General features: G+C 40.0%; 1 protein-coding gene across 4 annotated transcripts in view; it reads right to left on the bottom strand.

Moving 5' to 3' along the window:
- Positions 1-5429: 5429 nt before the first annotated feature.
- The window catches only part of SUCO (SUN domain containing ossification factor), a 40246-nt gene continuing 18364 nt past the window's right edge, over positions 5430-27311 (bottom strand). The window contains exons 7-24 of one of the 4 annotated variants that reach the window (XM_032192073.1): positions 25403-25523; positions 25053-25177; positions 24487-24554; positions 23797-23904; positions 23323-23428; positions 21038-21058; positions 20743-20798; positions 19640-19731; positions 18886-18951; positions 15749-15823; positions 15155-15248; positions 12965-14128; positions 11975-12062; positions 10507-10611; positions 9040-9194; positions 8647-8729; positions 7490-7545; positions 5430-7339 (exon numbers count right to left, since the gene is read on the bottom strand). In XM_032192073.1, the coding sequence (XP_032047964.1) occupies positions 6893-7339; positions 7490-7545; positions 8647-8729; positions 9040-9194; positions 10507-10611; positions 11975-12062; positions 12965-14128; positions 15155-15248; positions 15749-15823; positions 18886-18951; positions 19640-19731; positions 20743-20798; positions 21038-21058; positions 23323-23428; positions 23797-23904; positions 24487-24554; positions 25053-25177; positions 25403-25523 (3030 nt within the window). In that variant the 3' untranslated portion in view covers positions 5430-6892. Of the gene's footprint in view, positions 7340-7437; positions 7546-8637; positions 8730-9039; positions 9195-10506; positions 10612-11974; positions 12063-12964; positions 14129-15154; positions 15249-15748; positions 15824-18885; positions 18952-19639; positions 19732-20742; positions 20799-21037; positions 21059-23322; positions 23429-23796; positions 23905-24486; positions 24555-25052; positions 25178-25402; positions 25524-27311 lie in introns of all 4 variants that reach the window. The other 3 variants (XM_032192072.1, XM_032192075.1, XM_032192074.1) reach the window with 3 other exon arrangements.

Raw genomic sequence — 27311 nt, 5'->3', positions numbered from 1 at the left:
GTAGGTGATAATTGAGTGTGCCAGCCCTGAGGGTCCTGCACAGCCCCCTAGGTTGTCCAGTAAGGCAGGAGGGCAGGGGAAGGCACACGGATTGGAGCCCAGCTGCCATTCCTGCCCCAGCATCACACAGCATCCCACAGGTTGTGCGACCTTGTGGTGAGCGCTGACATCTTAGTGCTGTTTCTTTATTACATGGTTTTAACAGCTCCATTTTCCCAGGGGAAGGTGATGCTTTTAATTTCCTCAACGGTCACTCTCTGCTAGAAGCATGAGGCAGGTGTAAAGATGTGGCCTCGTTGCCCACAGCCCACTAGGGAGACATTCACATTCACACAAGAGCAGATTTCAAAACCCATCTCTGAAAGCTCTGGCCTGGCATTGCCATATTAAGGCCCTCTTCCAGCAAGCAAGAGATTTTGTTCTCTCGTTCATCAAGCATGTGCAAACTGCACCATGATCCCAACAAGTGGGCAGCAGCCCTGGGTTCGGCAGGAGAGGTACAGGGCTCTGCAGGGCCCTTCTGCCTGGGACCTGAGGCAGGAGAGAATCGAGCAGGGGAAAGAGCCAAAGCAGCTCAAAAGGGAATTGAAAGCAGAGTAAGATTTCATTTCTTTTGATTGCATCTGTAATAAAAGAAAGGGAACGAAGTACAGAGGTTATGAGGTAATGGGATCAATTGCTTGAATATACAGGAAAGAAAAAAGCAGGTTATTAAACATCGTACGATAACTTAGTCATGAAAGAAAATGGAACAAGCTGCTGTGGCCGCTCAGAGGTTGCGAGGAAGACCACAGCGAACACACAGATGTTGATTTCCCGTCAATAACTGCATTCATAAACCCTTCACGTGGGATCAAAACTGCCTCACGCTGCCAGTGCATCAGCCAGTCTCAGCCCTGGAAAATGCCAGCTGGTTCTGCTGGCCTACGTGGCTAGATCGGTATTTGACCATTTTACTCCTCCTTGGGAACAGCCATTCTCAGCCTATTAAAAAAATAAAATGAGATCTACCAGTCCTCACCAACTTCCCCCAGGCTCACCACTCAGCTCTGCATCACTGAGCAAATTCAGCCCCCCAACATGTGTGCTGCCCACAGCCACGTCCCATCTCATTACAGACACCTCGACACCCATGTTCCATGTCAGCCAAACTCCCAAAACACTGAGGGACCTGCAGCTGACATCCCTGAGATGTAATCTTGAGCTACAGGTAGTTTTCTGGGCTGTGTGTACAACCCTGAAATTTCAGCAGTAACTGTGTCAAGTTGTGGCTAATAAGAGAGATTCATTAACTGCTTCAAGCTCTTTTCCTGAAAAGTCACAGACAGGGATTCTTGTTCTCAGTGACTTCGTAGAGGGCCCAGCAGCTGGACATAGCCTCCAGCCACCAGATCTAACAAAGGAAAAAATACCCTCAGGGTGGCAAACATTTATTTTCCATTGCTAGCTCCAGAAGGCACAGAATTATCTTAATCTCCAGTCCTCATCAAAAGACGTTCCTCTCATCTATAACTTAGTAAGTGACCTACGAAAAGCAGCATGGTGAGACCAGTTGCAGTAGGAGAAACAGCAGTAAAGCAGCAGAAAGCTCCTTGGCAGCTCTTAAAATCATCATTTTCAAATGAAGGACTACATGGGAAAGATTCCTGATTTTCACCATCCTTTCCTAAGCTAGCACTTCAGCTAAACAAGGCCTGGGAACATTCTCTCTTCTCAAACTGATACAAACCCCCAGATTTTCTTAGCAATACCTGATGCTGTTCGACACTCAGGGTTTCCACGAGATGAGACATGCTACTTGGTGGCTGCCTACCCACAGCACTTTGTGGTCAGACCTCTACACTTTAATTGTTCCAAATGAAGTGGAACATGTTTGTACTAATTAAGTGAAGCTTGTTAAGCTGTTCCATCTCATCTCACATGGCAAGCTGGCAAAAGCAGAAGCCACCATAGAGGCACCTCAGGCTGTAGTTCTCTTCCTACCAATACCACCACAACAGCTAGCAGACTTTGCATATTTTAACAATACTGGATTTCCACTGATGCTTAATGTATACAGCCTAAATACCTTCTGCTGGCAGATATGGCTAGTAATGTGTTTATACAGTGCATGTTTGTGACTATCCGTCCTCTGATGGAAACATTTGTGGTGCAAAGAGATCAGAAAGTGCTCCAAGTGCTTCTGCGTGCAACAGATTTTGTAACAGGAAACGGCTCCCTTCGCTGCGACAGGCTTCTTAAGGTAATCCCCAGAGCTGTTCGCTGAGTGTTGTGGTTTGTCTGAGGTTGCAGCAGAGCTCAGGTGGCTCCAACAGCTCCACAAAACCTCCCAGTGGCATCCTGGAGAAGAGTCCACCCCCAGCACACACAGCACAGCTGTGCCCTAGGGAGCTGAAAGATGAGACCTCTGCATTGTAATGTCATCAACAGCTGCACTTCTCACTATACCAGCTGCTGCCAAAGCCACCTACCAAGTAATAACTTACAGGGAGATGTGCTTTAATGAAAAAAATTCTCATGGCTATTCCAATATATCTGTTTGGTTTTTGAAGTTATGCATTATACTGAATAAACTTGGCACAATCTGACTCAAAGCCCTCTAGAAATCATAATGAAGACCAGGAGGTCATGCCTAGTTCGTAACCGGTTGGTTGGAAAAAGGAGTTGTGTTTTTAAAGCAGGGCATCTTGCGTTTGTAACAGTTTAAAGGGTAGCAAAGTCTTCCTCTGCCATGGACTGCCCAGCAGCTGGACGCTCATCTCTTCCCTGCACATCTGAAACCTCAGGAGCAGGAGGCAGACTGTCTCCTGTTGGGACAGCAACTGCAGCAGCCCAAAAGGATAGGTCCTGCGACAGCTGCCAGCACTCCAAGGGGAAACCTGAGAAAACACAGCACCCTTCCTGCCCCACCTGTGGAAAAGAGGCAAGCAAGACAGGTGCTTGAGCAAGCCATTAACCCCCAGAGACTTGCCTCCTGCCAATTCTGTGATTGTTCCCAAGGAGCAGTAATGCAGCCCTCACCGCTTAGAACACAAACCTGATTTCTTGGTATTTCGCACCAAGAATCGCCCAACCTGAAATATCACAAGATAGACGAGGCCTCCTTTTAAGTACTCACGATGCCACAGGAATTTGTCAAGCTTTATGAGCCACCTTCATCTCTATATAGATTATGACCAATTTAGGAGAGGCTTGATTTCAAAGAATCAGGTTTTGAAAGCTAGTCAATGCGACACTAATAAGACCAAAATGGGAAGTAAAAAATGACTCAAGAGCCCACATGAAAGGGTTACATTAAGCAAATAAGAACTTGACTTTAGGAGTGTGCCCTTTTTTTAAAAAATAAAAAAGTGGTTACAAATAATTTAAAGCAGCAAGCAGAGCAAGAGGAAGCTGTGGTTCAGTCTCCATCCTATTGCCAGAGGCAAACACACCAGTTCACAACAGCACAAGCAGGTCAGTAGGTTCCTCAAATGCTTTTTCAGTGGTTGAAGCACGTAGTAGTTGATGCGAAAGTTTAGACCTGGACATAGTTTAAATGCTTAGGTAACACGAGAATATGGAAAGTTGATCGTTGATTGACACGCACCAGATCCTATGACAGATGAACTCCGCTGTTAGCAGCAATGACTCTTGTCAATCTCCACTGACTCAGCACCAAAAAAAAAAAAGCTGACTTTTTTTTTTAAAAATAACAGGTGCCCAGGCTTCTGTTAGCTGGGTACTTAAAACAAGTCTGCACTGTGGGCAATGCTTTTACTCCCTCCCCATCACACCAGATGAATGCACACAAGCTTCTGTAGGCATAGAGTCCAGAGGCAGCATTTCTTAAGAACAATAATGAGCTTTCAGGACAGTGAATCTACACAGCTAAATGATGTTATGCGTTTTTTATACTGATTTTGTGGGACACTTTCAGAAGAGTGAATACTATGAGGTCTTCCCAAGACAGTTTTGAAACATGGGAGCCTGAGTGAGAATTATTTCTGACCCTGTTAGCTACCACTTACAGTAACTGCCACATCTCCAGCGTGAATTGCAAGCCACGTGGCCTCAAACCATACGCCTGAAACAGAGCTCTGCTCTATTTTAGATGTACATTATTTCCATAGCATCTGCCCTATATGTTCATTATATGACAAGCTTTATTGGTGGTATTTTATTTTATTTTTTTTCTCCATGGAATGCATCAACTTCTTGGATCTCTAAGCCCTGCCCAACTTTAGGGCAGATTGCAGGGAATAAAGGAAGAGTGATTTAGTTTCACACCTGAAATTGTTGACTTGGAAACTTGAACATATACTTGGAAATTAAACACTCACTGCCTACTCAAACTTACCAGCACCTAAGGTATAAAACAGACTACATCAGCAAAAGAACATAAAAAATGCATTTCAGCTCAAGGCTAAATATCATGTTCCCAAAAGATAACGAGGATGAGTACATAAAATGTTTTTAGAAACAATTCTTGCATGAGGAAGCACAGCAAAGTGCTGCTAATTCCTAAATTATAATTTCCACGTAATCTTCATGGACAGCTCTCCAGTGCTGTGAGGAAATTCAGTCTAGGGAAAATCAATTGAAAAAAAAGGACAAGAGTTACCTATTCCAATAAAACAGAAAAAGATGATGAGGAAGGTTTCCAGCCCTCTATGTAACACCACAGTTCCAGAAAAGCTCAGGATTCACAAAGCCTTCAAGTAGCTGCTTCCATGAAACTTAACATGCCATGGAGCTATATGCTCACACCATATAGTTGATAAATATATATGATCATCACTGGTTTAACACTTTTTTCCCCTCATCTAATGCTTACAGGCGAGCAGCAACCAAGGGTAAATAAAAACCCCTACCAAGGACACATTTGACACCAGCATATTGCATCATGACTCATTTGGCCTCATTCTATACCTATCAGCATACTTGAGGTCTCTCATGGGAAGGTCATTAAATGGGCTTTTCTAAGAATTCAGAAGCGTCCAACTTCAGCCGAGTCTTAGTGGTGAGAATTCTTACTGATGCGAAGAGCTCAGAAACAGCCAGGGCAGTAAAGGAAAGCAGACTTCCTAAAAGTGACGCGTCAAAAGGAAGGAAGGTAATTTAAAACAAAAAAACCCACACCAGGAAAAATCACCCCCCACAAAAGCAGTCTCCATCCTGCACCAAACCCCACATGCAATTTGTTTTAACTTCATCACAGGGAGTGCTATGAGTCAAGAGAAATTAGCACTGAGAAAGTCTCATTTGAGAAAAGGGCTGAGAAGGGGCTGGACATCCAGCGAGGTTGGCATTGGGCTGCACACAGCACTGCTGTGCTTGCTACAAATGGTTCCATGTGTCCTGGTTCTGCATGGAAATTTAAAGACTAGTCCTTCTCAGAGGTAAAATTAAGCTACAAGTTTGATTATCAAAGGAAAAGTACCACTACATTAAAGACAAAGTGTTCAGATTTATTTGGAAATTCACAGTTTCTAATGGCACTACAGCTCTGTAGTTACATACTCTTGTTCCACAACATCGTATGCCGCACTCAGGTGGTGTGTATTTTCCTCATTCAGGTTTGAAACCCTTTTGAATTCATGTTCAACAAGTCTGATTCATGTGCTCCGACTGGCTAATTGTGCAGATCAAATCCAAAAGTACATCACCCTAAAGTATTCATAAACTAACAAGAAAGCAGCAAAAAAAACAAAGGCTTTAAATAAGTCACATTACATACAATACCCAGGAAAGGCATTAGATCTGTTAAAAAGGGTACCACTAAAAGTGCTCAATAAGTTAACTTATTTTTTACAACATGAACCTGTAACATTTGCCAAAAGGAGTAACCTTTTGTTCCACTCACTCAGATACATACAGCATTTTACCAATCACGCACTCTATAGTATCCAAATATACAGTCACAGTCAAAATAAAAAACACTTGGATATGAAAATACCAACCATACAAACACTGCACATTTGTTAGCCAATACAAAAGCAAACGTCGTGGAAATACCCACTTGGAACCAACCTGACGGGGTAGACTTCGAGGCTTTGCAAACTCAACTCACCCTTGCGTTCTTCAGCTGAGCTTTCCCCTAAACTCTTCACACAGAAACAGTGAGCACTCCCCATTCATCTCTCCTGGAGAACTACAGCAGTCAGTTTAGGTAACAAACGCATTTGTCAGCGTAAGATCCCAGCGTACACAAGAAATGCTACAGAGGAACTGTCATTCATTCAGTACTTCTGACTACAGCTCTGATTTGTAACGGAAGGTGGAGATAAATCTAACTACTAACCCTAGTGAGACACTTTTCTCAACTGAGTTTGCAAAACCGGGATTTAGTCAGGCAAGTCCACCTATTAGTATTTTTACAGTATCCAGTCCACATTACTGAGTCCAGCTGAAGGCCAACACATGTCCCTTTACAGCACTGTAGTGTTGCATCTTCAAAAAAAGCTAGAGAAATTACAAAATAAATCAAATGACAAACAATTGTATCTCCCCTCTTCCAGTGGCATTATAAATAGACAAAAGGCACATAAATATGGGAAGGTGCAAGAAATAGGAACAAAGCTGAAGGAAGAGGATTAGGCTTTTATCCCTATTCCACCCAACAAACTGGGTTTCAAAAAATCTCCGCCCCAGGAACTGTGAAAAAACCTTTATAAAATGAACCCTGCCCTCCCTCCCCCCCCAAGATGTTCTCATAGGAAATTATCAGCCTTGTAAAGCTGCAGCTTATAGCCAAGATTGACACAATCCCATCTATTTAAAAAGGCAGAAACCAAATTTCTGAATACTTTCCAATTAGTTGAGCTCTTCGTCTCCCACCATCCTCCCACAGAATACCACAGACTGTTCTCAAATGAACAAACACTCTCCTGTTTGAGAAGTTCAGCTAGTTTTAGATGTGTCCAGAAACTGCCGTGACACCAAGTGCTCCCACTGTTATCTCTTTGTTTCCTTTGATTATGTCATGCAGGCTTGGCATTGACCCTGACTTAGTCTGTATTAGAGTTTTTATGAGCTTCCCTTGGTCTGAAACTTTAGACCGTCTTCGCTTTATAGCCCTCTTCTCAGTTTTTGTCTTTTGGGTTTGTCCATTGCACAGACTCGTACAAGCTGAAATGCCACAGAAGTAAGACTCCTCAGACTGTGATGACGTTTCTGAGCTTCCTTCAGACGGAGGCCCTTTATACGAAGAGTGATAAACTTCCCCAATGTTAGAGAAGTCCCTCTGGTTTGTAAACGGCTTCCTTCCTTTTATTTCCCCATTGGCTACAGGATGCAGAGGCTCTGCCATCGGCTTGATAGTCTCTATCTTTTCACTTTTGTATTTGCAACGCTTTTTCTGAAACCACAAATAAAAAGAGAAACAGTCAGCTTCTGACAGGCAAGCAGAGCTTAAAGCCCAACCCCAGGAGCCAGGAGAGCAGCCGAGACACACACCACCTGCCGGCAGGAATGTGTCAGCCTCAGCCTGCCTCTGCAGCTACTGTACCTTCTTCTCTGGGGAGAACTTGAGGGGTTCTACGATGTACAGGTCCTCTTGATCCACTATAAGAAAGAGTACAAGAATTTACTAACGCTGCCAGCTCTAGAACAAAGCCATTTTCAACACAACCACACGGAAAGTGAAGTTGGCACTAAAGAATTCCCGTCTGCTGTCACGGCAGCTGGCAGTGACAGACACGGAAACTCCTGACCTTCTGACAGGTTGTGCACTGCTCCTATGGCCCAGAACACCCCTTGGGGAAAAGGGGCAGGTGGCTGGCAGAAGTGGGCTTCTCAAAAATACACCGTTAACAATGTAACAGTGTTTAATGTGCAGCTAGAAGCACAGATAGATATTCAGACTGGCATAAGAGCCGTCTGGTGTTCCTCCATTAGTGCTTTGTAAATCATTCTTCCAAGCCTAAGCAGCAGAGAATACTAAAAAACCACAATTCTGAAAAAAAAAGTCTGATCTTTACTGCAATGTTCCCAAATCAAGTCAAATTTCCACCCAGTTTTATGTGCAGTACAAAAAAACTGAAGAAAAAATGCTGAATCTAGAAGCACGGCATCAGCTGCAATACTCAATAGTTTTTATGACCTGCGCCACTTTTGTTTTTGCACAATGATGATGGCCTAAGAAGTCAAAATTCATTTGTCCTCAGTCTACTGCGAATACTCAAATGACCAGATCATTCAATCCTCTTTGCCAAACCAAGAGGAATGGTCTATTGGCTGCAGTAAGAAAATTTGGATCCCTAAATATATGCCAAGTTTCAAGATAAGCCATTAGGACATCCAAATAGGGCATTCAGGCTGTGTTTGGCATTACGAAATACCACTCTGTATAAACTGCCTAGCTTTGTAGACTTGAGTACCTGCATCAACTGTTTCAACCAACAAGAAGGCCATCATTTATACCTCTATTAGTGTTTACCCTAGATTTAACATTTCAGCTTAATTTAGCACATTTCTGGGAGCATCTGGTAACATTCACGAACCACCTCATATGAAGAATGTGTAAGTAAACTACTACAATCCAGTGTACTTCAACATTAACCTATGATTTTCATTTTCATACACATGCAATAAGACAGACTGTATAGTGTCAAGAGTAACACCAGAGATTAGCTGTATTAAATATGTGAATAATACCTTCTTTACCAGATAGCTGAAAAGACTGCGATCTGACCAGTGGAAGAGAAGTTCTTCTTTTCAAATTCATATCATCATAAGAGGAAAAACATCTAAGAAACAAAACCCAAAAAATTTTATGCATGTTTTTCTCAAGACAATGCATTTTTCCATTAAAGAGCATCCTTGGCAGAAGGACAAAATCAGCATTTGCCCTGGTGCCCTAGGAAGCCTGGCAAACAGACACAGTAGTTACTATTTTTGTACTAAGCTACCAAGGCATGTTAAGTTCAGTAGCTCCAAAATGCTCCTATGAGACCACTACTGCAGAGTAGTAACTGCTTGATGCCCCAGTCCCAGAAGATTTAGGGAACACCAACAAAAGCTGCGAGAACAATTAAGCTTCTAGTGCAAATACGTTACCTTTTGGGGCTAGGGTAGTGATTACTTTTGGGAATTTTTGAGAAGTAATCTTCACAGAACTGAGACGTGCTTCTGCACCGCTGCACACAAACCACCAAGCCCAGAATGACACAGAGAACCAGCGAAATCACAAGGTAGGTTTGCCGATCAGAAACCTGAAAGAATTTGATATAGTTGTTAAAGACTAATGAACAATGCAGTGATACTGTTACACTCTGCTTTCAACACCAGAACTTTAAAAGAACACAACTGTTCGTTTCAAGTCACCTTCTTGTTTTCCCTCTTATCACTAATGTTTAAACTGGAATAGTTTTTCCAAAGTATGTTGGCCATATGGCATTCAAGGACTAACAGCTAAAGACCACTAGCTGATAATGCAGGACAAGATTCTGCTGACTGCAGCACCATCATTGATCAAATTGCTCAGACCAGTTGACTCAGGTGACTAGAACTGAGTTCAGGGAAAGTCATGCTCAAATTCCAGGATGCTTGTCTAACATAACCTGATCACCCACTGTCAGATCCTACAAAAGCACAGCACTCATTAACAGGAGCTTAGCCAACCAGGCATCGAGGGAGCCCTACTAAGCGTTAGGAAACAGCTCAAGACACGTTCTTGGCAACACACACAAAAAAGTCATGTTTACAATATGGCTTGAAATCCCAGGCTAGAGAATGTAAACATTTGAAAGAACATGTTCCTAATATTGTTGCCAAGGTTCCCTTTATCTCCAAAGATCACAATAGCCAGAGAAGAAAAGAGAAGGGGGTTTTAGCCATGCTAGTTTGCCACTCAATAGCAAAAAGCACAGCCCTCCACACGCTTGTCTGTTGTCACAGCCCAGTTCCAACAGCGTTCAGTACACTCTCACACATCTCCTGTTGCAAGACTATTGGTGTTCAAGTGGGCAGGGTAAGTGCTGGACACTGTAAAGCATCCCATTTTACTGAAGTTGGAGAACATAAAGCCATCCGATACAACTGGTCACATAATACATCAAATGGCAGTAAAGTTCTTGAAGCATAAAATTTACCATTCCCTACTGCACGTTTCAAACACTGAGCGCAACAAATCCTATTACTGCCACTTTGAAGTCAGTGCTTAGTCTAATTAAAAGCCATTTTACAGAGCAGTATCAACTCCAACGCACTACAGAAAGCTGGACTGAGTATCTGAGCCTAAGTTCTATCTTTTATCACAAGATCAGATTACAATCACAGGACTAGTAGGGCTCTAGTAAAAACCTATTACATCAAGTCCGCTGTGCACCAGACAGCTCAAACTACTCAGCTGTTCCTCCCGTCCCTTGGCCAACTGCTGAAGCAGGAACTGGAAGCAACAACTACTGACATTTTTCCAAATGAAAAGCTTCACTTAAAAAGCCCAGGCCTCTTCAAACCGAGATATGTTTATGTATCTGTTTCCTTTGCTTGAGTTCTTGTGCCATATTACTGATTTATAATTACCTCACGTTTTAATTCCGCCACGGTTGTTGACAGATTGGAAACTAGCAGCGTCATGTTGGTGAGCTGAGCCTGTAACAGCTGGATCGCTTCTGTTTGCCGCTGATCCTGTATTAAGGAGAGTCATGCCCATGCTGTTTAGTTGTCAGGATTCTGCTACCACAGACTTTTACTTGCACAACATTAGCATTCTGTCTGACACAGCCAGGCACGATGTAGCCACATGATCCATTTAGCACTCTTTTCAAACACAACTTCCACTTATCATTTGAAACTGTTTATACAGCATTAGTCATATAAACACTTCAAAACATCAGCATTTTTATGTATAAAGCGATGTTTTGTAACGTTATGCCTAGTGCGTTTCACTGCAGTCACTACTATCTTTATGAAAGGCAGAAGAAGTAGCCAGCTGCATGCAGTGGCTATCAGGAAGCCAAGTACAGTCATGTCAGAAAACGTGTGCAGATGACTAGGCAAAGCTGAAATCTAAAGGCTGAAATCTGGCTTCTGTTCTGGGCTCAGGTGGGCAGACGCCCAGTAGGAGGGGCCCAAGGCAGCCAGAAATAAGCCCTTTGCAGCTATCGTTTCCTGGAGGAAGTCCTAACAAGATCCTTAATCTTACAAGAAATTGAGAAAGGTGCAAAGAGCATAAGGGAGGTTAGCCAAGAAGAGCACCTCAGGCTGACCAGCATTTGGTAATATTTAAGACATGCAAAAAAGGGCATGTGTGTGATTTCAGGGAATTTGTGGTTTTCTTTGCTTTTGACAAATGAGCTAACTACATGCCTGGGATTATACTTCAGAAATTTTCAGTGTTTGGGATTAAGCTTGCTAAAACATGCACGATTGCTTTTGTGATTATTCAGCACACGGTTAATGCTATATTTGACAGCTACTCAGGAAAGCTAGGACAGTAGTTCAAGAGAAAAAACAACAAAACCTTCACTTTCAGCTCTCACATTCTTTAATGACATTTCAGAGAAGGAACTAAAACTTCTGCTATATGTGCCTCCCTTTGAATTGCAAATTTGACATGCCATTACCACTCCCTCCCCCTTTCTGGAAGTTAGGTCTCTCTCCAGCAACATCAGAGTAATTGCCTATCTGTATTTTAAACCAGAGCTGCAAAACCCAACCAAGCTTCCAAAAACAGGTTTTGAGTGCAGCTACAACCAAGAAACAAGGGTTGGAAGTGACATGGGTAACTTCCACTGACAAATATATTTACGACTTTTAGCCATTAACAGCTGACAACTGACACACTGAAAAACAAGCGGGAAATGGCTTTATTTTAAAAGAGACTGGGAGCATGTCTGCAAAGTTTTATTACAGAGAAAATGGTTGGGAAGCAAGGGATGGACTTGCTTTTAAAAGGCAGACACACAGGTAAGAAAAACACTTTCAGCAGAAAAAAACTACGTCCTAGCAACTTTCTTTAAAAACATGCAAGTACTTCAACAAGCCATACCTGCTCTTCTGCTATTCTTGAGGTGTTCTGAAGTTTTATTATCGTTTTATTGAACGCCTTCTGCATTTCTTCCATTTGCTTTCGGTACCTAAAACAAAAACAGCACATAGATCTGAAATGCTAGTTCATAAAACTCACGGCACTAAACTTGTCTTCAGAACACACCACTACGCAAGGAGAAATCTCTCATTTGTCCAAAACAGCTTTATTTAAACTTCAAGTGGTGTTCCTTTTCTAGTTTCAGACGTAGAACAGGGACACTTCATTCTACCTTGGGTGGTTTTATTCTAAGCTTAAGGTCAAAGATAATTTCAGCACCTTAGAACTGAGTGCTCATTTACTGGCATTCACTATGGAGCGGATTCACTCTGCAAAACACTCACTGCCAAGACAGCACAACAGTAAATGTAACAGAGATCTTCCTTGGAACCAGTTCTTAAATAGGTAATTTCCCGGTTGTCCTATGGCTGAGGATCACCACAGATGAAACACTAATAAACGTGCATCCCTCATATAAAGTTCTGAGTTCCCTCTCCATGCTCCCTTCTTCAACAGGAGTCATTACACAGCAGTTTATGTGGAAGCAACCAACTGAGTAGCCCAGTGAAGAAGGCACTGTAGGTGTGTGCCACTCAATTTAACAGCAACAGGAGGACGTGCACTTTTGCTGAAGTGATTACAGAGAGGCTAAGTGCTTGCAGCACTCAATCCTTAAGAAAAAGAGCCCCAAAACATAGCAATACAAGAATAAATCAACAAAATAAATGTTGACTGTAGCTGGAAACACAGAAAGGGAACCCTAGCTAACCACACATGTCTAGGTCTCTGGTAGCTTCTCAGGATTCGGTACTTTTCCTCAATTTTCCACAAAGCTCTCCCCACTGCATTACCTTCCATACATTCCTTTGCATATCTGTGTAATTCCTTTGCACAGTTGGCTAAAATCATGTCTAAGTACAGTACCTTTTTCCCATCCTTCCTCAGGCTTACCTCTGACTCAGTTCTTCTAAATAACGGCTGCTGAGAGACATATTTACTTCCAAGGCTTTAATTCGGTTGTTGAGGCGCATGAAGACTGACTCCTTTTGATTAGATCCATGAACGAGGTTTCCATTAGCGTAGCCTAGATCTGTTGAATTCTGCAACTCAGCATAGAAGTCTGTAGCTGTTCTCTGCGGTCCCCCAGAGACCGGAATTGACATAAAAGCTTCTTCAGTTGCCTGATCATCCTCCTTCGTTTCAGATACAGGGGACTCAACAGGAGACACGACAGGTTTCTGCACTTCTGGAGTGCTTTCCTTCCCTTCCCCAGCATCACTGGCTAACGTGCCCACTGTATGTTCAGGCTGCAGAACAGTCTCTGTAGGCTTTGAGATCATTGGAGTAGCAACAGTCTCTCTCGTGCTCATCTCCTTTACTTCAGTGAGCACAGTGGTTTCAGAAACTACAGGGGTTTCTTCTGCAGCAGAGCTCTCAATCCTCTCTGTTTCTGCACTCATCTCAGCTGTATCCACTGGGGGAGTGCCCCTTGGTGCCACCTGGCCCAAGTCTTCTTTAGCAGGCTCCAGCACCATCTCTGTTGTTGGCAATGGCTTAACTTCAGAGGTAACTTCAAGGAGGAGGGACTGAGAGACAGTTTGAGGATGGCTTGGTTCCAATTCAATAGCATCTGTGGTCTCATTACTGATCTCCTCATGGACCACACTGCTGAAGTCAACTGCAGCAGTAGATCCAGGCAGCCTCTCAACTTTGCTCTCTAATTGCTCAGGCAGAGGCTCATCTGTTGACACGTGCACAGATTCAGTCAGAACTGCCTGCGGCTGCTGACCATGAGCAGAGTAATCTTGCTTATGTTTACCTTCAGTCTTGGTACGCCGCCGATGGATGGCTGCTGTAAGCGAACACCATTTAAACAGATATTCTGAGAAAGTGGAAATGCAACATGCTGTTCTCAAGTCAGGGCAATATTTGTCTGTCTCAAGTTCAAACCATGCCGATGCTTCTTCTTCTTGATCATCACTGGGCAGCAAGGTTACTGTTGACTGGCTTACATCTTCTTCGTACTCTTGTACTAGCTGAACAATTGGACTTTCTTTTGTCAAATCCACATTTAATTGCTCTTTATCTATCTGTGGAATATCTGTAGTAACAAGTCTACAAGAAGAAAGTTAAAGACAGGATGTTACTTCAACAGGTTTACATGCTTACTCTAGAAGATTGCAGAAGTAGGGTACTTTAGAAAATTCACCAAGTTATGACCAAAGGCCAGTTTGGATGCAGTCACAAATCGTAATTTATTTTTTTCTACTATATTTCAATCCTGGTTTTCAACAATTTATTTCAATCCTAGCTTCTGAAACAGCAAGACCTTCCCAATCAGGTATGTCCCGTTATCCTGTAAAGGGGTTGCCAGTTCAAATACCACTAATTTATTTATTTTTAATACACAAACATTTTACTCTTCTATTCCAGCCTCCAAATGCAAGAATCAAAGTCTTCCATCTGACCTTCCTTGGTCTCTAATGAAACATAAAACCGTTATATGCAGCACCAGTCATGTCTTAATATCTATGAGCTAGAGTCTCAGCTTTAAGCAGCCAAATCAATTCTAAACAACTCATCACCTAAAAAAAAAAAAAAAAAAAAGGCACAGATTTCATACATACAACTCCCCCTCCCCACCCAATTCCATACCTTTGCATATGTGCTTTCATTAAAAGACAGCCTAGCAAAAAATATAAGCTTCAAAAAGTTTGGTTTTTGTTTTTGTTTTTAAGTTTCAGCTATATAGCTTACATTCCTAATTCACCTTCCTTGCAGGAGACAACATGCAAAACCTCTAACAATATTAATGCAGCAGCCATCCAAGAAATCTGCAAGAGCCACAAAGAACAAAACGCTCCTCTTACTTCTTCCAAACAAACTAATATAAACTATTGAAAACATTAGTGATGCATTTGGACATTTCGTCAAGTGTTAAAACATGTAATGAAAGAGCTACAAATAGTAACTAAAGCAATAAATTTCCCTGGTTAGTAACTACTCATACTTCTCCAAATGCTTTCATTTTTACTTGTTTAAGGCAGTGTGCCGTATCAGAGCATTCTACTCCCAAAGATTCCAGACTGGTACGTGCTAATCTCTGCTAGGAGAACACTCAAAAATACACCAATTGCTTACTCTGGTGAAGGAACAGGAGTTGGTTCAGGCAGTCTTGGTGCAGCTGTTGAAGTTGCAGGGGTGGCAGTGACATTTTCAGATATGCTTTTGTTCCCTGTTGCAGGATGGAAGAAGAATTAGGACAAAGATTCAAGAACCATGTTTATTTTCCATGATTTTGGGGTGGGACATTAGATGTTAACTCTAACAAAGCAACAACTGCAGGTGTCATTAAAGTTCCAGTTATTTGAAAACACTAACAACAGTTTAACTATCAGATGTTATGGACAGCCTCAAAATATTTCCAGGAAGAAGGAGTTAAGACTCTACAACTAACGCTGCATAACAGAGTAAAGGTCTCATCAGAATATAGCTGAGCAAACATATGGTATATTCGTATCAGCTCCCTTCTTGGCAGATTCAACTTCTTCACTCCATGGTTTGCAGTCAATAGGATAAGTATTTTACAGCACTGATGATGTAACGGCATAAAAGATGAAGAAAAATCATTTCAACGCAGACCATCAAGGTCTTCACAATTAAAACAAGCAAACAAAAAAAAAAGCAAAAGAGAAATAAGACTTTCTAGAATGCTTTTAACCTAAAAATAAATACCTTCAGCTTCAGAATTCTCTTCAGTTTTGGCTCCAAGCATATTAGCAGCAATGTTCACCATACTGAGGATAGCATCTGAAATGGAAACCAACTGATGAGGACAAATTCAGAGGGCTCAGAGATCATACCATGGAACAATCTGCTATTACGTAACACTTGCCTGAAATTAATCACATTATACATTTAAAAAGAAAAAGTCATTCTAATTATAAGAAATGCATCCATTTCTTTTAAAGGCTAAGAGATTTCTGTTTATAAGTCAGAAGCTTGTATTTGAAAACCAGTATCTAATACCAGTCACAGTCTACTGAAGTCTTTCTTCAGTCAGCTTCTAGGCAGTTAAAATACAGTTTATGTGGGAAATGGGATACACAACCGCTGAAGAAAAGCTCAGTACACAGTACCACTTTGTTTAGGCATTCAGGCAGAGCTGTCTAGAGCAGCTCACCAAAACCTCCCCCAGTAATTCCAAATAGCTGCCAATGCACGCGTCAGTACACATCTCTAAATGCTGCCTTAGACTGTGCTCTAAATGTAGTTTTTCTACATTAGCTTTGGCAACTCCTGCAGAAAGGAATCATCTGGCCTCCCTCACAAAACAAATGCAACAATTTCCCAACCACATCAGCTACACCAAGCCTGAACCATCCAGTGAGACTTTCTAACACCAAAGACAAGAAGTGGGAGGAAGCTCTCAATGACCATCAGCCCATTCAAACCAGGGAACGGTGAAACAAGCAGACAACTGTTCAAGCAAAGAGTGTGAACCACTGAGGGAAGCCCTGAGTCAGGTACTTTGAGCTTTAACACTGAAACCAAGGAACTCTACTGAAGACAGGTCAGGTCATTTGTCATGACAGCATTCAAGGAATGAGTCAAGAAATGTCATTTGCTATATGTACAAGACAAGAATTCCTCCTTTAAAGACAAAATGCCCACACCAGGACAAACAATAAATATTCATTAATACTAGGCTGAGCTGACTTTGTTGGTGTGCAAACCTTATTAATCCTGAATCAGACTTTCAACTCTGATGCTGCTGCAACATAACAATTCCAAGTTTTTGAGGATTTGAAGATAATCTGTTTCTTGAATGTTGAAATGTAAGTTATCACCAAGATCAGTCAAGGCAACCGTGAGAAAACAGTTCTCACTATATGTGTATATGGGTATATGTGAGAAAACATATACCCACTGATCTGGATTACCTTCTACAAAGTAGAACAGTATTTTCCCTTTAAAAAAGTAACAGAACTAGACGCAAAGAATCGGCTCTATATAGGCATATATAACATAGCTAACATGTAGGCTTGTTTAGAAAGTGAAGAACAGTGAAAGAGCACCTTACTATAAACACACCAAAGTTGGCCCTACATTGCTCATTCCTCCCACATCCACCAACATACAGCCATATACGTTATATGGATAAGGTCAAATTTACAGAAGGGCATTTCAGAAGTTCTGACGAAATTCTTCGATTTCACAAAGCTTTGTCGAGTCTTAGCGCTGCCCTCCCTCCAGAATGGGTCAGAAACCACGTTCCTGAATTACGTTATTTACCCGGGATTTTTACTCTTTGAAAAGTGACAATCTGAAGTTGTTAAACTTGAAGTATCATTTCTTATTATTGATGGAGAAGCAAGAAAAGAGAGGGGGAATTGAAGGTTGGTATAGAAGCCTGCCGGTCTGTGAGATGGCTAGAAGAGCAGAGAACTACCCACACAGGCTAAATCAGCAAAATGTTTCTTGAATTGATGTACCTGAAGCTCATTATCCCCCTCCCCTGAGGTCCCTCTCCCTCATTGTGCTATCAGTCACTATTTAAAGACAGACAATCCAAAACGGAATTCTGTCTCATTTGTTCTAACACACACAAGCCCCCCAAAACAATACTCTCAAACACAGTATGCCTTCAAAAAAGGAACACATTACGGAGAAAAAAGGTCTCAAAACTAAGATCTATCAGCCAGGATTAAATAATTACCACTGCAATGTCTTAGTGCCCAGCTGTGCTGATAAAGCACTAACAATGAACTTTCAGATCTTTTCATTGCTGTCTTAAGTACACTTAAAAAAACCATTGAGAATCTTTTTTTTTTTTTCAGTGAACGATATCTTGCAATACTGCACCTGGGGACAGAATATCAATATGCCTCAGGTTGTCTTGAAATTTGGATTTGGGCCACAAACCAAAGATAAGCAGTGTCACACAAGAATACCCTGCTTTCTCTCATGCATGAGAGGCTAACATTTAGTAGAAAAAAACTGCGTTTTCCACTACCTATTGCCCCATTCAGAACCATGCTAAGCTGTGCAATATGCGTAGCCACGACCTTTGTAAGGGACAACTATGTTCTAGGAGACAGTTGTGAAGAACCCTGCAGCTCTCATACACTACGGACCGTAAGGAAAACCTGAGAACTTCAGGTTGCAGTCTTGAATCTGAACAACAGATCTTCATTATCTGGGCCAGAAGGAAGAGTGGCACAGTGTAGGGTGTCTGGCAGCTGATATTATCCTAAATAAATTAGGAGTTAAGAATACCATTAAAACTGAATATTCAAGTATACTTGGCCAAACAAAACCCACATCTGAAGGCTTTCCAAAAGGGAAAAGTGACAAGAGACAGCCAAGAACTATCAGTTCTGTCAAAAAAATATACAGTATTCATGGAAGACACGGAAGCTACAATATTTACACAAACTCTTCTCAGAAAGTATTCTCCATCCCTTCCACTCAGGCTGTAGGAAGTAAATCTTTATATTGCTTCCTATAAATAAAGCACCTTATTTCTGCCTGGATTTCCAAGTTTCCCAAGTAATTACGGTTCTACTGCATATTAATGCTGAATGTTTATAGCCCTATGTAAAATTCAGATTGTTTTAGGTGCTCAGGATCCTTACTCACAGAAAGCGAGGTTTCTGAAAAAAAGATCTAAAAGTTCTGGTCTTAGAGTATTTTATGATAATCCGTTTTCAAATTGCTACTGTTCACTCCTACACAATTAAATAGGAATCACAACAAATTGCTTCAGTAGGAAAATCAGGAAGTCATAACTGTTGCATAAGGAAGTGTCATTCCAATGTCAAACAGCTCACTTATTTCAGCACAGCATTTTTCTACCAAGTCATACTCACTTGTAGCAGAACCAAGGAGATTTTTTGAAGATTTTTCTTCCCCTGTATTGTAATCCAACAGATAATCTATGAATAAAGAAGAATATTTATGACTATCAAAATTACATGTCACAATCAATCAAAATAAACCTCAAGATTTAACATGTCATTCAACACTGTCAGTTTGACAGCATAAAAATAAAGCTACAGAAATAGAGTTAAAGGTCAGAAATGACATACTGAAGTATCAAGCTCAATGCAGTGAGAAATACGAAGAGATTCAGAGTTCAAGCTTCAGTTTCCCCTGGATTCACCAACAGCTAACTGGGCTTAGTGCAGGCTTCTCCCCCAATCTTCCAAATGAGGGCTGTAGGACGAGGGGAAGGTGTTTTCACACATCTTTTATGAAGTCTGCCAGCCAACATAAGCCCTTTCCAATTGTTTGCAACATTGATGGTCCAAACAATCCTAGGGAAAAGGCTATGGACGCTACTCTGATTATTTTAGTTATCCTTCGCTATTGTCAGGACATGAAGGTATTATTGACTAGCCTGACAAACGAGACTAAGACATTACTAGTGTTTTAAAATAATCCTCCAAAGAGTTACTAGCAGTTTAAAATTTAAAAGGATGCTTGGATAAGCCCAGAAATGCTTAACATCAAACAAGACAACGTAAATTGAACAGTCAAATCATTTAACATACACAGGAGACAAGTCAACAGACTTGCATAAGGTATACCAAAACAAAGGAAAAAACAGAAGTTATTGCCTACCATAATCTTCATCAAAGAGTTCTTGTCGTTCAGACTGATACTGAGAATCAGCTATTTCTTCATATTCCTCAACCATGCTAGTACCAAATACCCTGCAAACAGTTTTAAAAACCAAAAATCAAGCATTTGTCTATTAGCTATGCAATTACCTGACATGACTGATGATTAGATAAGCAACGGTAACATCATGTGGTATGGAACAAAAATCAGATAAGCAATAGTTACCTTCGGTTAGCCAAGACCAAGCAGCAGATACACTGCCAGGTAAGTTTCTCAAACTCCTATCCAGTCTGTTGCATGTTCTCAAGTGCTGCTCCAAACCAAGATCCTGTTTTAAGTTGCAACGATTCCAAAGAGGTCTGCTCTCCTTTTCAACTTGAACTCTTATCTAGATGTTCTCGTCTCAAGTGCCCCACAAGCTCTTAAATCTCCTCAGCTTGACCTTTGACAAACTTTAAGTCCTGACTACCTGATTTTGCACGCTATGTTCTTTGACCTGCTCTGCTGAAATCAATTCAAATAAAAGCAATTTAAAGCAGTCTTACTCACTAAAAATATTGTTTTGTTTACAACACTGGATTTCTTGGGTTCAAGTCCTAGCATGGCTTTAACAGCAGAACTTAAAGTGGTTTTCAGGAACAGCACAGAACTACACGTACAGTTCTGATTTAGATGTTTCAAATATTACTGACTGGTCATACCTCGGGTGCCTGCAACACAGCTTCTCAACAGCACTCAGCACACCTGCTCTTTTTAGCGTACCACTTGTTCCTTGTTTTGCTTGGTCAGTCTTGAAATAAATGCTCATGTCCTCACAGGGAGGCTGCTCATGCTCCCTGTTCTCTACCCTCTCTGCCTCACCTCCAGCAAATACAAACTATTCCCTACATAATGGGAAATTGAATTAAAAGATGTGAAGCTTATTTAAACACATGTGAAGAGAACATTATGCAGCAGGTCATCTTAGGCAATTACGTCAATTTGCAGCATTTCCAGCTAACTCAGGTATACTGAAAATCAGACTTTGTTTCCCAGCTCTTGTTAGAACACACTAATCCACATTGCAAAAAGGCAGAAATACAAAGCAAAATACTTGACATTACCTTATAAGACTTAAGGGACAAAAATGTTCTGATCCAAAGTGTGATATCAGCTCCACCTACAGAATAAAACATACTTAAAATGAAAGACCAAAGATCCATGGAGTTAAGAATCCATTTAACATAGGGGGGTGTTTTTGTTTGTTTGTTTTTGTTTTATACAAGGGATTTGCAGATTGCCCAAAACACCAGAACAGAAAAGACTGAAAGCTTTATTCTTGCCATGCATTAATGTGCTGAGCCGCAGAGAAACCCCAAGCCCTATGCATTCAGCATTCCAAAAGAAGAGGTTGCTAACCTTTATGTACTTGATGAACATCTGAAGCAAGAGAAAGGAAAAGAAAAAAAAAAAAAAAAAAGATGTCAGTACAAAGGCCAAACATGCCACAGGCAACTACAGAGTTTTGCTGTTTTCAATTCACTACTATAATGCCTAGGATGACAAGTTATGAAGGATAAAGTTGCAATACTATTTCATATGCTTTAGGTAGCAGATTTCATTTAGCCCTCATACCTTGCAGACAGCAATTAACATGCAACACGTTTTATTAATTAACTTTGTGAAGTTATTCAATTTTTCTAAGCAGCATGATTCCAGACAAAGTATTAAGGTGAGTTATATTCACTATGTGTAATTTTTCCCCTTTAAAGAGCACAGATTACAGGAAGTGACACAAAAGAAAAAATCATAGCATGCATTCTATGTCCTGCTACTGTTTTGAGTTCAATGTAACATGCTGCAATTTATAGAGACAACTGGAAGATTGTGCATAGAACATCTTACACATTTGGAAGCTTCATTCAGTATATTTCTAGTGAGATCTTAACTACACTCTGGTATTTAGTCTAAACTCAGCTTGGAAGCGTAGAATGCACTTATAAAACCACTACATAGAAACTCTCAATGAAGGACTGTGATAATTTGCAAATGAGATCAAGATAACTATTTTCATAAAAACACTCCTACAAAAAGTCAATTTCAGATCATTTATTAAGCTACTTCAAAAAATAAACCTTTCTGAAAAATTTTTGGACTCATCCTGCAGACTAGGCACTCCTAGAAATCGCTTACATTTTATGCTATAAAGTGAAAACATTACTATAAGTTCTTTTAAAAAAATTACCACAGTATATTATTCAAGGCAAAATACCATATCCTCCAGGAGGTTAATTGCTGAAGCATCCAGTGTAATTTTGGAGCTTCAGTGACAGTCAAGATTCTAGATACCTTAAGGCATTAATTCAGCCAGAAACACAATTAAAAATAAATGAGGTCTTTATCCTGACTCATGCAGAATTTCTGGGTATATAAATTCAATAGATAACTATTACAGCTACCTTTTGAAGAAAGCACAGAACAATTTAATAGCACAATCCAGTATTCAGTTTTTGTAAGCACCTTAATTACAAGGTAACATTGCCGAGAGGGCCTAAACAGTCTGCATTTTATTTGGATTACAGCTCCACTACATCACAGTATCTTCAGTAACGCTTTTAACCCTGTGCAAGCACCACATTATTTATGGAATTTTATTTTGGTGAATCTTCTGAATAAACACTGTTGCAAGCTATTTTGATAGGTCAGAGATCACGGCAAATGCAAGACAGGGATCTCTCCCATCAGGCAAACCTAATTTCAGTAGTTACCATGACGAAGCAGTTGCTTTCTGTTTTTCAGTTCCATTCACTGCCCCAGTAACCCGTAACACAGGAAGCGAAAGGGTCATACTGCTTTAGTGGACTTCAGTCTCAGCTTTGAGATTGAGTTTTATGTTGCACTGATGTTTGCTTTAAAAAATAACTAGATGCATCGTGCAAGGTGTACAGGCTTCTTATAATTAAGATGTTTTAAACAAAGCAGCCTCTGGAAGTAAATTTTACCTTCAAATGAATGTACAAAGTCAGATTTCTTTTTAAAAAGCAAACAGTGTTTCATAATTCCCCAAAAACCTGTGTTGCAGTAATGTGAAAAGCCTTCTGAAGTTAATTTGAGACATTTAGCTCCAGTAGCAGTAATTCTAAGTAATTTGCTCACATAGCAGTTATGATTGAAAAAATGCAAAAGTGCACTTTGAGTCTGTCGAGCAAAACCAGGAATTTAAATGTTTGCTCTTTCACGTTCACCTACAACTATACAGCAGAATACTGCACAAACATATCAAGAAATGCACTATTCTAATCTGTGCTCCAGGAGAATGTGTATGTATGTGCATAGATGTACATACATACACACAAGCAGATACAGCCAAAAGACAAAATAGGATTACATTTTTAATCGTATATTCAAAAGACGGTTTGGCAAGTCAAGCAAATCAGAACATCGCCTGGATTTTTCTACATTCAGATAGCAACTAAGGAAGTTCTTGGACACAAGGTAACACATGCGTTCCAACACGTTATCAGGTACCATTTGAGAAAGGTAACACTTGTGACTGTCTGACAGACATTTAGTATGAGGCCAATACTGAAACTAATGCAATTAATAGCAATGAATGCTTTGATAACATGTTTCCAGATAGAAGGTAAAACCAGCAAACACTTCATTTTCTGACAACCCTGCAAAAACATTTATGCTTAAATTACCTTAACGTATTTGGCATACATCTGTTCATCCAGAGGAAAGCTTTGGACATTCCTCTCATCTCTAGCATGGAAAGTACCTAGTTTAATCCATTTGTTTGTTGGATACCTAGAAAACAAAAAAAATAGTCATCTAATGAAATTCAAAACTCCATACTCTGCTGTTTAAAGACATTTATGTCTTCCAAAACACCTGTCTGCAAAATAAGTTATTATTAGTTTTTTTTTTGAGTTGCATTATAGCTGCATTGTGCTTTTTAATGAAGAGATGTGTAGCAAAGTAAGACTATTCTTCACACAAAAAACACAGGAAACACAGGGAAAAAAGCTAGTAACTGATCGTATACACACAAAGAAAATCTGTCATTTCACAATGCATCTCAATTTGCATAAAATAATGCACAAATCATGCCTGATACAGACACATTTAATAGTTATTTCATTCTTCATTCAAAAGAGCTGATTTTGATAACATACCTGTCACTAATGGACACCAGAAAGTCTTTAGGAGTTGAAGAGAATAATTCATGATTCGCAATATCAAGCTGTTTTACTTGGATTGGTTCACAAAGCTCAATAACAAACCTTGAAGACAAAAAGGAAATTATTAATAGAAGCACTCCACCTGTAGGATTACACTCCTCAGTCCTTTACTTTGTTGCTCCATCCTTCACTGGGTATAAAGGAACACTACAGAAATGCTATAGAATTAGGAGGCATCACTTGCTGATCCCTTCAAAATCAAGGGCAGCAAGTCACAGAACTGAAAACTAAGGATAGCAACCACCACTTAAGTCATATACCTGAAAGGCCAATTATTTATATATGTGGTAAATAGCAATAATGCGTCCTGCAAGTATTTGGCAACTGAGGAAAGAAACCAAAAGCTTTACTTGAATACCCAGCTCTTTTTCTTTTGAATTACAGTTATGTCACAACTACAAATGACAACGTGAACAAAGTTATCTCCTTAATCGTAGCACTCAGAGACATAATTCTACAGGGGACACAATTAAATGCCTTCTGCTAAATCAGTTAAAGCTCCCTACATACATTTCACAGGCACAAATGCACCGAGATCCAGCCAGTTCCGTAGTACACGCGCACCCCCATTGCGATGGAAAACTAGAATTAGCCTTTACAAACAGGCAAACCTCTGTAACCTACCAGATTTTAGTACTGCACGGATTTAGCATATAAAGGTCCATATTTTCCATTAAAATAGCAGACGTGCTCTGTATAAAGAATACAACAGTTAGTATTTTATGTTGTATGGAAGACAATACCATCACCAAGTTTCCCATGCCCTCCCACTTCACGAAAATAAATTTAGTATTAGTTCTGAAGATTAATACCAGGTTTCATAACATTTAAGCACAATAATATACAGGTGACAGTATACCACATCAGCCTTGGGCAATCACAGCTTATTTACTATGGTGAGCTATTTTATATAACTTTGTCCAATTTCTATACTGAGCAGATTCTCCTCCCCCTTCCAAATATTTCAGTCAAAGAGAAGTTTTTCTCTGCAGCAATCCCTCTTAAATAAGAGGGACAGATCACGGTTTACATTCCATTTTTACATAAACCCAAAATCACAATAAACCCAAACCCAAAAATAAAAGATGACTTCAAAAATCAGTGTTCACTTTTACGTAACTGTACTTTGCACTACTTTTTGCATGACTTTAAACTGAAGTAATGCATGCTAATAATTAGTGAATGCTTACCTTTGCCTCTGGATTTGCTGCCAGAATTTTGGCACCACATTCTACAGAGGCATAGTTATTTCTGTTTTTCTGAACCTTTTTTGTGGAATGCTGTCCACCAACAGCAGAAGGGTGCATTGATTGACCTAGGAACAGAAAATACCGGTATTATAACACTCACACAACAAATGTTTCCACATGCAGGGAACTGCTGTCACTACTTTTATGTAACAAATGCCATTACTCATGTAATTTTAGTAGGAATGCAAACCTACTGGCTGCATTCTGGATTCAGCTAGTTTCACTATTCAGATTTAAGAGAAGATTAAAGCAATCTGTATTTAAGGCAAGCAAATGAATCCTGAACTTACTCTTTTCTTTCTCTACTTCCATGACTTTCTTTTTCCATTCATCAAATGTCGGAATATCTCCAGGATCCTTTGGAGTTATAACAGATGTAGGGTCAATTTCTCCTGTTTTCTTATAGTCTTTCTGGAAGAAAGAAAGAAAACACCAATTGCAAATATTTTTCAATACAAACACTGAAACAAAGACGAATTAATGTCTGTTGTGTTTTTTTTTTTTTTCTTAAAAAATAAAAAAATCAATGCCTGCTCAACTTCTACATCAAGTAAACAGGAGATCCATCATTTAGACACATGCTGAAAACTTAGTACCAAGGTAGATAAACATGTGATGGTCTCCTCCCAGAATCTTAGGCTTTCACTGAGATACTGACAATTTTTGTCACTGAATTAATACACTTCAAGTACAATGTAAACTTTCTGTCTGATAGAACAACTGCTTTGTCTTCAAGATTTTTGCTTCTCCTCTCCCTAAGAAAAAAAGGTTTCCCTACAGCAGAAATCCTTAAAAGACAAACGCTGCTCATGTCAGAATTCCAGAGGTCCCCCGGAAATTCCAAAAACCACAAAAAACAGCAGAATTGGATATTTAAAAGAAATATTTTATGTTTAATACAGAAAACATGTTTTGGACTTGCCAAAGTAATTACACTTTAATTTAACCACAGTCTATACTACCATTTGAAGTCTTAACTTCTTCATATAAACACATTTCCAGCACGTCATGTGAAAAAACCTTTTGCTAGGCATTTAAAGTGAGGAAGATTTGTTGTTTTGCAGCCAATATTTTACATGTAATTTCCAGAAGGACTGCTTTGTAGGCTGACATCTTTGTACTTCAAGTATTTCACACAGTTCTGTAACTGAAAGCCCTCAAACAGAGAGGAATAACACATACTTAGATAAAAGTGACATGACAGAATTCTTCACATGACGTACAGTGCAACCGACCTTTAGATTTGACATATCCAAATATACATCCCCATATAATTTGAAATCAGAGGACCTAAAAAAAATGCCTATTTTCTTCTCCCAAGAAATTTCAGAAATATCTGATCCTCACCGGACTATGAGGCAAGTGACAAATCAAAAAGCCAATTGAGTAAACAATGCTCTTGCTTAACTATGACAGAATGCAACACCACAATTATTTAATTCAATCATTAAAGAATTAGGTTATTTTAAAAAAAAATATTTAAAGCATTTTATAAAAATCACTTTACACCATTTTTTGTAGTCAAATTCTTTAGAATACTCTTTCTGACTGCATTTTAAGGCACACCGCAGTCTGTTCAGTGGGAGTAACTTCTTAGATAGACTACACATTTAAAAAGTTAACAAAGTTATTAGTGGCAATCTAAATGTGATCCTAAAATAGCAAAATGTGGTGTTACTGTGGCCTTGGACATTCTTTACCTATATAAAACAAATAAGCTTTATAAAATGCCTCTCAATGAGAACATAAAGGCAGTCCCACAGTTCAGGCTAAGTCTTGTCTAAGCTAAGTAACAATTTTAACACTGGGCAAACAAGATACTTAGGAAAGAGTAACAACACAGCAAACATTGTATATTTCCTCCAAGTGTCGTCTTTGCCTCTAGCTATCTGCTTGCTGCTTAAGGACTTCCTGACTCAGTCGAGAGAGTCAACTTTCAGACTTCTGTTCTACAAGCTTACCTGGACCACAAACCCCCTGCATTTCTTTAACCCACGCAGAGGAAGCCAGCATCCTACAGGAAGTCCCACTTTCACTACCTGTTATACCAAGAACCGTTCTTCTGGATTCTGCTCCAGATGGTTTTGTTTGACATGATTTCCCTAGATCCTGTACTGGAAGAGACAGCTCAGAAAAACTGAGTTGTGCAAAATGATTGACCTTGCTGCCCTGTTCTTCCATTTTAAACCTTTGCTGAGA

The sequence above is a fragment of the Aythya fuligula genome, chromosome 8 (genome assembly GCF_009819795.1).
Source record: "Aythya fuligula isolate bAytFul2 chromosome 8, bAytFul2.pri, whole genome shotgun sequence".
In the NCBI taxonomy this organism is placed as follows: domain Eukaryota; kingdom Metazoa; phylum Chordata; class Aves; order Anseriformes; family Anatidae; genus Aythya; species Aythya fuligula.
The sequence above is the reverse complement of the archived record's forward strand: the minus strand, read 5'-3'. Positions and strand labels throughout refer to the sequence as shown.